This window comes from Topomyia yanbarensis, chromosome 2 (assembly GCF_030247195.1).
Source record: "Topomyia yanbarensis strain Yona2022 chromosome 2, ASM3024719v1, whole genome shotgun sequence".
Taxonomy (NCBI): Eukaryota; Metazoa; Arthropoda; class Insecta; order Diptera; family Culicidae; genus Topomyia; species Topomyia yanbarensis.
In genome coordinates, this window is record NC_080671.1 from 283,064,679 (window position 1) to 283,076,759 (window position 12,081).

The following is a 12,081-nucleotide window of genomic DNA, read 5'->3' on the forward strand; positions in this document are numbered from 1 at the left end:
AGGGGTAGCATTTTTCAACATTTCTGCATAGGAGCGCTTAGACCTCTCCTTCAAGGATCGTTTAATTTTATCCTCACGCAATTTATAAATGGGGCATGCAGGGAGCTCATGTGAGTTTTCTCCGCACATTAAACATTTTTCTGAATTTTCACTGCATATATCCTCTTGATGAGAACCCCCACATTTGCCACACCGTGCCTTATTGGAACAGTAAGTGGCTGTGTGGCCAAGCTGTTTGCAATTAAGGCAATTCATTACACGAGGAATAAAAAGGCGAACAGGGAGACGAATCTTATCGATAATGACATAGTTGGGCAGCGCAGACCCAGCGAAAGTCACTCGAAATGAGTCAGACAGTCGATAAACTTTTTTATCTCCTTCGTGTGATACTGAATGCAATTGCTTGCATTCAAGTATTTTTACGTCTTTAAGTATGGTGTCTTTGAAACGACCAACCCCATGCTTAATTATGTCATCAACAGTCAAACTCGATTCTGTGATGACCCCATCAATTTCAATTTCCTTTGAAGGAATATACGCTCTATACTCACGCGTAAAAAGCTCGCAAGAAGCAATTGCATTGGCTTGTTTGAGACTACCAACGACAATGCGTATTTTATCTTTATTGACTTTGACGATCTCTTTTACATCCGAGAATCGCGAAGTCAAATCTTTAGAAATTTGAATAATATTTAGCGCCTTTACTTTACGCCTAATAAATACAATCCATGGTCCCGTTGACGACTCTGGGTAAATTTTAATTCTAGTCGGATTTACATTTTCAGCATAAGGTTTAGGGGGAGGGTCTGTTACTCGTTCTCCCATCTCTTCATCCATTTTACCTAGGAAGAAAAACTATCACAAAAAGGAATGAAAAATATACCTGTTATACCTGTAGAACACACCTCATGTGTTACGTTGTAAACTCGGTGCCCGTTGTTTGACAATGTGACACTTGCTGTCCTTCTTCGTCGCGTTGCTTCTTCAGTAGAGAAATAGGCCTACCTGCAACACTTCAAAACTCTCTCCGGTTAAGCTGCTCGTCGGTATCACCACCACAAGCGCGCTCTCTCCGTTTCCACCGCCGCGGTAAACAAATGTGGCTACCTGTGGCTTGCTGCGAAAATCCCACTGTCGATGCGGCACTTTTCGGTGCCACTTGTTTTCCTTATTCGTCGTACCACTTCTGCGGTAGACGAATAGAGCAAATGAGTCTACCTGTGACGCTTCCCCTCTCGTCGATTAGAATTGCCCGACGACACCAATACAATATATTTTTTCTGTGTGTACAGGCACGATCACTGTCGATTTCTGCCACCGCGGTAGGCAAATTCGTCTACCCGCGGTTTGCTGTCAAAACACCGAGGATGTCGTTGACCACGCCTCCGACGTATCAACTGTCGACTCACACTTAACAAACTGGTCTCTCTCTCTCCCACAAAAACGCATACAGCGTCTCGCACTCCGTCACTCTCTCGAGAACAAAACCTTCCACCTGGAGGCACAACCGTCTCGGCCGGTTGCAAAAACTGTTATGTGGAGTTGAAGAGTATGGTTACAAAACAAAATTTGTTGATTTGTCCACATCGGTTCGCGGAATTTTCTGAACCGATTTTGACAAACTTGATTTTAAATGAATGGTCCATTAGCTGCTGTTGAATTTTGTGTGGATCCGAGTTCTGGTTTCTGAATTACAGGGTGATACGTACGATCACGTAGCAAATCCCGATTCTAACGAATTCTGCGATGAATGTAAAAAGGTGAATTTTTTTTCCAAAATGTAAACACAACTGTTGAATTTGTAGATCTAGGTCACCAACTGTCATTCAAAGTCTCTTTGGCCACACTGGCCACCATCGACGGATACGGAAGCATCCAAATTCTGAATAACGGTTATATTAATTTTTCGAAAATGGCTACACCGATTTGATCAACTTAGTCTCAAATGAAAGGTGTTGCGCCCCCTGAAACTGATATTAAATTCCATCTCCATCCGACTTCCGGCTCCGAAGTTACGGCGATCACATAGAAAACTCCGATTCAAACCGATACCGCGATGAATGCAAAAAGGTGCTCTTATATATACTTACCAAGTGTAATAAGAATGAAAGACATTTCCATAATGTTATATTGTACGAACCAGCTATTAAATCATAGTTTGGAGAAATGAGAAAGGCACAATTGCACCTCTAGGTGGATTAAAACAGGTTTTTCAATTCAATATTACCTTGGCTGGTTTTTCTTTTGCAAAATTTTAGAACTCGAATATTGATTTCTTTTCTTGTATATAGTTGTCAAGTCATGTATAATAAAATTGTAATGTATACATTTGAAACACGGTGTTCCTAAAACCGTTATTAACAAAAAATGACCATAAATTTGTCATACGGCATTCGAAAGATACAGTATCCAAGCATCTTCTCAGTGAATTTCAAAATGATCCATCGAGGGATTCGAGAGAAATTGCAATTTGAAGTTTTATGACACGTTTGATAAGGCTACCAGCAAACACCCACGGGTTTGGTCCTATCTCTACAAACAAATTTTTTTTTGTATACTTATTTAGTACATGGCATTCGAAAGATATAGTAATCGAGTATATCTCCTGCAAGTTTGAAAATATTTCATTGACGGAATCGAAATTTATAACGGTTTGGATGTGGTATGCGGTCATAGATGGGTTTTCTACCAGACTTCAAGTGTGAATCGATGTTTGTCCATTGACTATTTAGATCGTTTATACGTGCCGCGGTTTTTAAAGCAAAACCTGACCATTCAATTACATAAATATAATGTACAAAAGGTGTTATTTATATGGTATACTGAAAAAATATGAAAATAGGGTTGTCTACCAAACGTTAAATATAATGTGTAAATTAAAAAAAATGGATAAAAGTCGGAATGTTTACTTCAAAAGGCCATATCTCAATGGTTTGTTGACCGATTCTTATTATTTTTTCATTATTGAACAAGTAGACGTTTCATCGTTAATTTTCATTAAGAAGAATATAAATTGCCTACTTCAAACAATAGCCAGCATAATTATCCTCAATACATATAAAATTATCACTATTTAGTGAATATCTTTGTATTCAAAACGATGACTTATACATTAGTTGAATGCAACGAATGCAAACTACAAATGATGGAAAATAAAACCATAAATTTAAAAAATATGAAGGTATATGCTGATTCAGATCAATTTATGTTATGATAGGTTTTTGTTGGAAATTTTGTACAATCGCTGGTTGGGTTGAAAGAGTAGATACAGAACACTAGATTAGGATTGTCGCTGGTATCAGTGGTAGGAACATCATTGTTTTGATTCCGGTATATGCCTGTAAAATGGGCCAAATAAAAAAAGCACGAAAAATAATCCTCCAGCGTCATTTCATAGAAACTAACCATTTTTGTTTCTTTTAGCCAGTAAAACAATGGCTATTTTTGGTTGATTGTTTTTTTACTAGCTAGAATGCACAAATTGTCTTTGCCTGCACTGAAATTTGTTGATTTTTTATTTTCTTGTGGAGTGTAAACAAACTCTTTCATTTCATAACAACAACAGTCGAAAACTTTACACTGATAAAATTCGTTATACTGAATCTGCCAATTTCACGGATAATTTTTTGTAATTTCTAGCAGCACATGAAAATTATCTGCCACACATACATATCACGTGAAAACTATTGAAATTCATGTGGTGGACATCAAAATTATGATAGTTTGCGTCGTAGAGATTTGTTTAATACCAGGTTTCACATCAAATGTTTGTGCGTGATTAATACAATTGATATTTTTAGTACAATTTTGTACATATGCATATTATGTGTGTGGAATCTCTCAGTGTTAGGTCTGGACAGTAGTTAAATAGTGTATGCAGAATACTCCACTCCTCATAAACTTTGGTGTAGTTTGGATGTGCACAAGGTAAAACAGAAAACATTTGTATTCATCAATATTTATGAGCAGAAGACGTAAATGTTGTGTAAACAGTTGCGGTATTGACGATGAACGAGCTAGTCGTGCAGTATCGTTCCACAGGTGAGAATTATTTAATATATAGATAAAATAGTTATGCAAGTTTGGTCCTTTCATTTTATAGAATCCCACAGGATGAAAGGCAAATAAATATTTGGAAATCGGTTCTAAAAATTACGGTGACGGGATAACGATTGCCGCAAAGAATGTTTACATTTGCTCACTTCATTTTCGGGATAACGATTTTATACATACCGGAAACAGGAAATATCTTCATTGTACTGCCGTTCCCTGCGTGATTGAAGATAAAATCTTGTAAGTGTAAAGTGACTTATGATTTCAACGCCAACATTTTATATTATTCTAGAAATCAAATTCATCATAAGCGGGAAGCGCTCAACACAAATCCTACAGATGTTACTTGTAAACCCCCCCTGATGTCTAGTGCCAAAGATAGACAAATGTGTGCTGAACAAGAATTCACGGAGGAATTTCCCATCACCGCAAATGTTCACGTGGAAAGATTGGTGTTGTCAAACGTGTCTAACCAGCAAATGGGAACCCGAGAATCTCCCGTGTGGCAAGTATTATTAAGATAAAAAAAATTAAAGTCTGTTACAATAATTATATTCTATCACGTTTAGGTCGAATCCAGCTGATCGTAGTTCAAAACGGTGCGCGAAGCTTTAATTCAATAATGAAAAAATAAACATTCTTCTGCATTATTTTAGAGCTGCTGTTGAGTATGAGAATCAAAACGACAAAAATAAAACACAACCGAAAAAAATTCGTTATCCTAGTGATGCGCAAGAAGCTGACTTCTACAATCCAGAGCGATCAAAGGAGTGCTTTGAAGTGGCATCAGAAAAGTTACGTGCAATGAGAACCTCGAAAGAAAAAATGGAGAAACGGTACAAACTACAAATTAAAAAGCTACAGACAGAGTTAGATACAGCTCGCCAGCAACTTATATCGAATGCTTCAGGTGATCAGTGTTTACAAGTAGATTCTTCAACCAAATATAGTAGTGCGCTAGGTAATAACAATATTTATTCTAGATGATAAAGAACCACAAATCAAAAGTTTTGTACAGAATGGTAACAAATACCAAAGATGGGAAAGTTTACTCTGAGGATATCAGATCGTTCGCTATGGGTCTACATTTCCATTCTCCAGCAGCATATGAATTCACAAAGCAACAATTGTGCACTGGAAATGATCTTCCCGATATATCCACTATTTCTCGATGGTATAAAGTAGTGAAATGTGGCCCTGGAATCTCAGAGACTGCTTTGGAGATTGTCGATCGTAAAGTAAAAAGAGCAGAATCATTCGGAGGAAAGTTGTACGGAAATTTGGTGATGGACGAGATGTCAATTCGAAAACAGTGTTTCACTAACCATGATGGATCAACTGGAGGTTATGTGGATGTTGGCTTTGACATTGGAACGAAACATGCATTAGCATCAGATGCGTTGACATTTATTGTAACCGCGATCAACGACCACTTCAAATGTCCCATATCCTACCACTTCACATCTGGTCTGTCTGCTGAGAACAAAAATGTCCTGATTTCACAAGTTTTGATGGCCTTGCATGATCACAAAATTATCGTGCCTTCTCTTACCTTCGATGGTACGCGAACTAATTTGCGATGCATGGAGCTGTTAGGAGCAGTTCTTAAAGAACAAAATATGCGATCTACGTTCCCTCACCCCAGTGGGATTGGAAATGTATGCATCATCATGGATGCAGTGCATATGCTAAAACTAGTACGTAATACATTTGCTGCTAAACAAATTTTTTACGACGATAGAGGTCGTTTAATAAAATTCGATTATTTAGTTGCATTGGAAGAATATGAACTGCGTAAAGGTTTGCACATCGGAAATAAGCTACGGAAGGAACACATACAATTTGCCAAAAACAAAATGAAGTCGAAGTTGGCAATACAATTATTTAGTAACAGTGTTGCGAATGCACTGGAATACTTAATGGAGCGAAATGTTGATGAATTTCAAGGGGCGCAGGCAACTGTTGATTTCCTACGAACATTCAATAACTTATTTGATATACTAAACTCAAAATCCAAATTTGGGTGTGAGTTTCGTCGCCCATATTGCTCTTCAACACATATATTGCTCAGTTATCGATCGACGATAATGGATCCAAGAAATTTATATTGGACTCAGCGAACTATACTGGTTTCCTTGGGTTTCTAGTTGATATTGAGTCAGTAAACGTTCTTTATTTTGAATATATTTATAACAAGCGGAGTCCAATAGAATACTTATTGACTTATAAAATGTCGCAAAATCATATTGAGCAAACTTTTTCGTTGATCCGAGCCAGAGGTGGGTTCAACGATAATCCTACAACCAAACAGTTTGCATATAGTTTTAGAGCACTACTAGTTAACAGAGAACTTAAACTTACGCGCAACGGGAATTCAACAATGCAAGACTGTTCCGAATTTGCAATTTTTACTGTTTCCAGTGCCATTAAGACTTGTGCCCATAATGATGATAATGTAAATGTTTTCGAAGAATGGCTACTTGATGATTTCAAACTCACTGACCTTGATCAAATCGATATAGATATAGTTGTAGCTGGGTACGTGGAGCGAAAATTATATACGTCAGTTAAATGCGGTGGGTGTTTAAGTGGTTTGCAAACAGAGTAAATAGACTACTCTAGATTAATTGAAATAAAGAAACACGGAGGTGGAGGATTGCATACCCCTCAAAAAAACGTCGTATTATCGTGCAAAATGGCGGAACAAGTGTTACGAGCAGAACAGAATTCGATTGAACTTGGGTCTATATCACCTGTTGGATTACAGAATCGAATAATTCGAATGAATAATATACCTGTTATACCTGTAGAACACACCTCATGTGTTACGTTGTAAACTCGGTGCCCGTTGTTTGACAATGTGACACTTGCTGTCCTTCTTCGTCGCGTTGCTTCTTCAGTAGAGAAATAGGCCTACCTGCAACACTTCAAAACTCTCTCCGGTTAAGCTGCTCGTCGGTATCACCACCACAAGCGCGCTCTCTCCGTTTCCACCGCCGCGGTAAACAAATGTGGCTACCTGTGGCTTGCTGCGAAAATCCCACTGTCGATGCGGCACTTTTCGGTGCCACTTGTTTTCCTTATTCGTCGTACCACTTCTGCGGTAGACGAATAGAGCAAATGAGTCTACCTGTGACGCTTCCCCTCTCGTCGATTAGAATTGCCCGACGACACCAATACAATATATTTTTTCTGTGTGTACAGGCACGATCACTGTCGATTTCTGCCACCGCGGTAGGCAAATTCGTCTACCCGCGGTTTGCTGTCAAAACACCGAGGATGTCGTTGACCACGCCTCCGACGTATCAACTGTCGACTCACACTTAACAAACTGGTCTCTCTCTCTCCCACAAAAACGCATACAGCGTCTCGCACTCCGTCACTCTCTCGAGAACAAAACCTTCCACCTGGAGGCACAACCGTCTCGGCCGGTTGCAAAAACTGTTATGTGGAGTTGAAGAGTATGGTTACAAAACAAAATTTGTTGATTTGTCCACATCGGTTCGCGGAATTTTCTGAACCGATTTTGACAAACTTGATTTTAAATGAATGGTCCATTAGCTGCTGTTGAATTTTGTGTGGATCCGAGTTCTGGTTTCTGAATTACAGGGTGATACGTACGATCACGTAGCAAATCCCGATTCTAACGAATTCTGCGATGAATGTAAAAAGGTGAAATTTTTTTCCAAAATGTAAACACAACTGTTGAATTTGTAGATCTAGGTCACCAACTGTCATTCAAAGTCTCTTTGGCCACACTGGCCACCATCGACGGATACGGAAGCATCCAAATTCTGAATAACGGTTATATTAATTTTTCGAAAATGGCTACACCGATTTGATCAACTTAGTCTCAAATGAAAGGTGTTGCGCCCCCTGAAACTGATATTAAATTCCATCTCCATCCGACTTCCGGCTCCGAAGTTACGGCGATCACATAGAAAACTCCGATTCAAACCGATACCGCGATGAATGCAAAAAGGTGCTCTTATATATACTTACCAAGTGTAATAAGAATGAAAGACATTTCCATAATGTTATATTGTACGAACCAGCTATTAAATCATAGTTTGGAGAAATGAGAAAGGCACAATTGCACCTCTAGGTGGATTAAAACAGGTTTTTCAATTCAATATTACCTTGGCTGGTTTTTCTTTTGCAAAATTTTAGAACTCGAATATTGATTTCTTTTCTTGTATATAGTTGTCAAGTCATGTATAATAAAATTGTAATGTATACATTTGAAACACGGTGTTCCTAAAACCGTTATTAACAAAAAATGACCATAAATTTGTCATACGGCATTCGAAAGATACAGTATCCAAGCATCTTCTCAGTGAATTTCAAAATGATCCATCGAGGGATTCGAGAGAAATTGCAATTTGAAGTTTTATGACACGTTTGATAAGGCTACCAGCAAACACCCACGGGTTTGGTCCTATCTCTACAAACAAATTTTTTTTTGTATACTTATTTAGTACATGGCATTCGAAAGATATAGTAATCGAGTATATCTCCTGCAAGTTTGAAAATATTTCATTGACGGAATCGAAATTTATAACGGTTTGGATGTGGTATGCGGTCATAGATGGGTTTTCTACCAGACTTCAAGTGTGAATCCATGTTTGTCCATTGACTATTTAGATCGTTTATACGTGCCGCGGTTTTTAAAGCAAAACCTGACCATTCAATTACATAAATATAATGTACAAAAGGTGTTATTTATATGGTATACTGAAAAAATATGAAAATAGGGTTGTCTACCAAACGTTAAATATAATGTGTAAATTAAAAAAAATGGATAAAAGTCGGAATGTTTACTTCAAAAGGCCATATCTCAATGGTTTGTTGACCGATTCTTATTATTTTTTCATTATTGAACAAGTAGACGTTTCATCGTTAATTTTCATTAAGAAGAATATAAATTGCCTACTTCAAACAATAGCCAGCATAATTATCCTCAATACATATAGAATTATCACTATTTAGTGAATATCTTTGTATTCAAAACGATGACTTATACATTAGTTGAATGCAACGAATGCAAACTACAAATGATGGAAAATAAAACCATAAATTTAAAAAATATGAAGGTATATGCTGATTCAGATCAATTTATGTTATGATAGGTTTTTGTTGGAAATTTTGTACAATCGCTGGTTGGGTTGAAAGAGTAGATACAGAACACTAGATTAGGATTGTCGCTGGTATCAGTGGTAGGAACATCATTGTTTTGATTCCGGTATATGCCTGTAAAATGGGCCAAATAAAAAAAGCACGAAAAATAATCCTCCAGCGTCATTTCATAGAAACTAACCATTTTTGTTTCTTTTAGCCAGTAAAACAATGGCTATTTTTGGTTGATTGTTTTTTTACTAGCTAGAATGCACAAATTGTCTTTGCCTGCACTGAAATTTGTTGATTTTTTATTTTCTTGTGGAGTGTAAACAAACTCTTTCATTTCATAACAACAACAGTCGAAAACTTTACACTGATAAAATTCGTTATACTGAATCTGCCAATTTCACGGATAATTTTTTGTAATTTCTAGCAGCACATGAAAATTATCTGCCACACATACATATCACGTGAAAACTATTGAAATTCATGTGGTGGACATCAAAATTATGATAGTTTGCGTCGTAGAGATTTGTTTAATACCAGGTTTCACATCAAATGTTTGTGCGTGATTAATACAATTGATATTTTCAGTACAATTTTGTACATATGCATATTATGTGTGTGGAATCTCTCAGTGTTAGGTCTGGACAGTAGTTAAATAGTGTATGCAGAATACTCCACTCCTCATAAACTTTGGTGTAGTTTGGATGTGCACAAGGTAAAACAGAAAACATTTGTATTCATCAATATTTATGAGCAGAAGACGTAAATGTTGTGTAAACAGTTGCGGTATTGACGATGAACGAGCTAGTCGTGCAGTATCGTTCCACAGGTGAGAATTATTTAATATATAGATAAAATAGTTATGCAAGTTTGGTCCTTTCATTTTATAGAATTCCACAGGATGAAAGGCAAATAAATATTTGGAAATCGGTTCTAAAAATTACGGTGACGGGATAACGATTGCCGCAAAGAATGTTTACATTTGCTCACTTCATTTTCGGGATAACGATTTTATACATACCGGAAACAGGAAATATCTTCATTGTACTGCCGTTCCCTGCGTGATTGAAGATAAAATCTTGTAAGAGTAAAGTGACTTATGATTTCAACGCCAACATTTTATATTATTCTAGAAATCAAATTCATCATAAGCGGGAAGCGCTCAACACAAATCCTACAGATGTTACTTGTAAACCCCCCCTGATGTCTAGTGCCAAAGATAGACAAATGTGTGCTGAACAAGAATTCACGGAGGAATTTCCCATCACCGCAAATGTTCACGTGGAAAGATTGGTGTTGTCAAACGTGTCTAACCAGCAAATGGGAACCCGAGAATCTCCCGTGTGGCAAGTATTATTAAGATAAAAAAAATTAAAGTCTGTTACAATAATTATATTCTATCACGTTTAGGTCGAATCCAGCTGATCGTAGTTCAAAACGGTGCGCGAAGCTTTAATTCAATAATGAAAAAATAAACATTCTTCTGCATTATTTTAGAGCTGCTGTTGAGTATGAGAATCAAAACGACAAAAATAAAACACAACCGAAAAAAATTCGTTATCCTAGTGATGCGCAAGAAGCTGACTTCTACAATCCAGAGCGATCAAAGGAGTGCTTTGAAGTGGCATCAGAAAAGTTACGTGCAATGAGAACCTCGAAAGAAAAAATGGAGAAACGGTACAAACTACAAATTAAAAAGCTACAGACAGAGTTAGATACAGCTCGCCAGCAACTTATATCGAATGCTTCAGGTGATCAGTGTTTACAAGTAGATTCTTCAACCAAATATAGTAGTGCGCTAGGTAATAACAATATTTATTCTAGATGATAAAGAACCACAAATCAAAAGTTTTGTACAGAATGGTAACAAATACCAAAGATGGGAAAGTTTACTCTGAGGATATCAGATCGTTCGCTATGGGTCTACATTTCCATTCTCCAGCAGCATATGAATTCACAAAGCAACAATTGTGCACTGGAAATGATCTTCCCGATATATCCACTATTTCTCGATGGTATAAAGTAGTGAAATGTGGCCCTGGAATCTCAGAGACTGCTTTGGAGATTGTCGATCGTAAAGTAAAAAGAGCAGAATCATTCGGAGGAAAGTTGTACGGAAATTTGGTGATGGACGAGATGTCAATTCGAAAACAGTGTTTCACTAACCATGATGGATCAACTGGAGGTTATGTGGATGTTGGATTTGACATTGGAACGAAACATGCATTAGCATCAGATGCGTTGACATTTATTGTAACCGCGATCAACGACCACTTCAAATGTCCCATATCCTACCACTTCACATCTGGTCTGTCTGCTGAGAACAAAAATGTCCTGATTTCACAAGTTTTGATGGCCTTGCATGATCACAAAATTATCGTGCCTTCTCTTACCTTCGATGGTACGCGAACTAATTTGCGATGCATGGAGCTGTTAGGAGCAGTTCTTAAAGAACAAAATATGCGATCTACGTTCCCTCACCCCAGTGGGATTGGAAATGTATGCATCATCATGGATGCAGTGCATATGCTAAAACTAGTACGTAATACATTTGCTGCTAAACAAATTTTTTACGACGATAGAGGTCGTTTAATAAAATTCGATTATTTAGTTGCATTGGAAGAATATGAACTGCGTAAAGGTTTGCACATCGGAAATAAGCTACGGAAGGAACACATACAATTTGCCAAAAACAAAATGAAGTCGAAGTTGGCAATACAATTATTTAGTAACAGTGTTGCGAATGCACTGGAATACTTAATGGAGCGAAATGTTGATGAATTTCAAGGGGCGCAGGCAACTGTTGATTTCCTACGAACATTCAATAACTTATTTGATATACTAAACTCAAAATCCAAATTTGGGTGTGAGTTTCGTCGCCCATATTGCTCTTCAACACATATA

General features: G+C 37.4%; 1 protein-coding gene across 4 annotated transcripts in view; it reads right to left on the reverse strand.

The window, feature by feature from the left end:
• The window catches only part of LOC131683204 (innexin inx7), a 543,289-nt gene that overhangs the window by 174,650 nt on the left and 356,558 nt on the right, over positions 1-12,081 (reverse strand). Inside the window, exon 3 of one of the 4 annotated variants that reach the window (XM_058965042.1) lies at positions 10,199-10,234. The exons of the other annotated variants lie outside the window; for them this stretch is intronic. Within the exon in view, the coding sequence (XP_058821025.1) occupies positions 10,199-10,234 (36 nt within the window). The remainder of the gene's footprint in view (positions 1-10,198; positions 10,235-12,081) is intronic. 4 annotated transcript variants of the gene reach the window in all.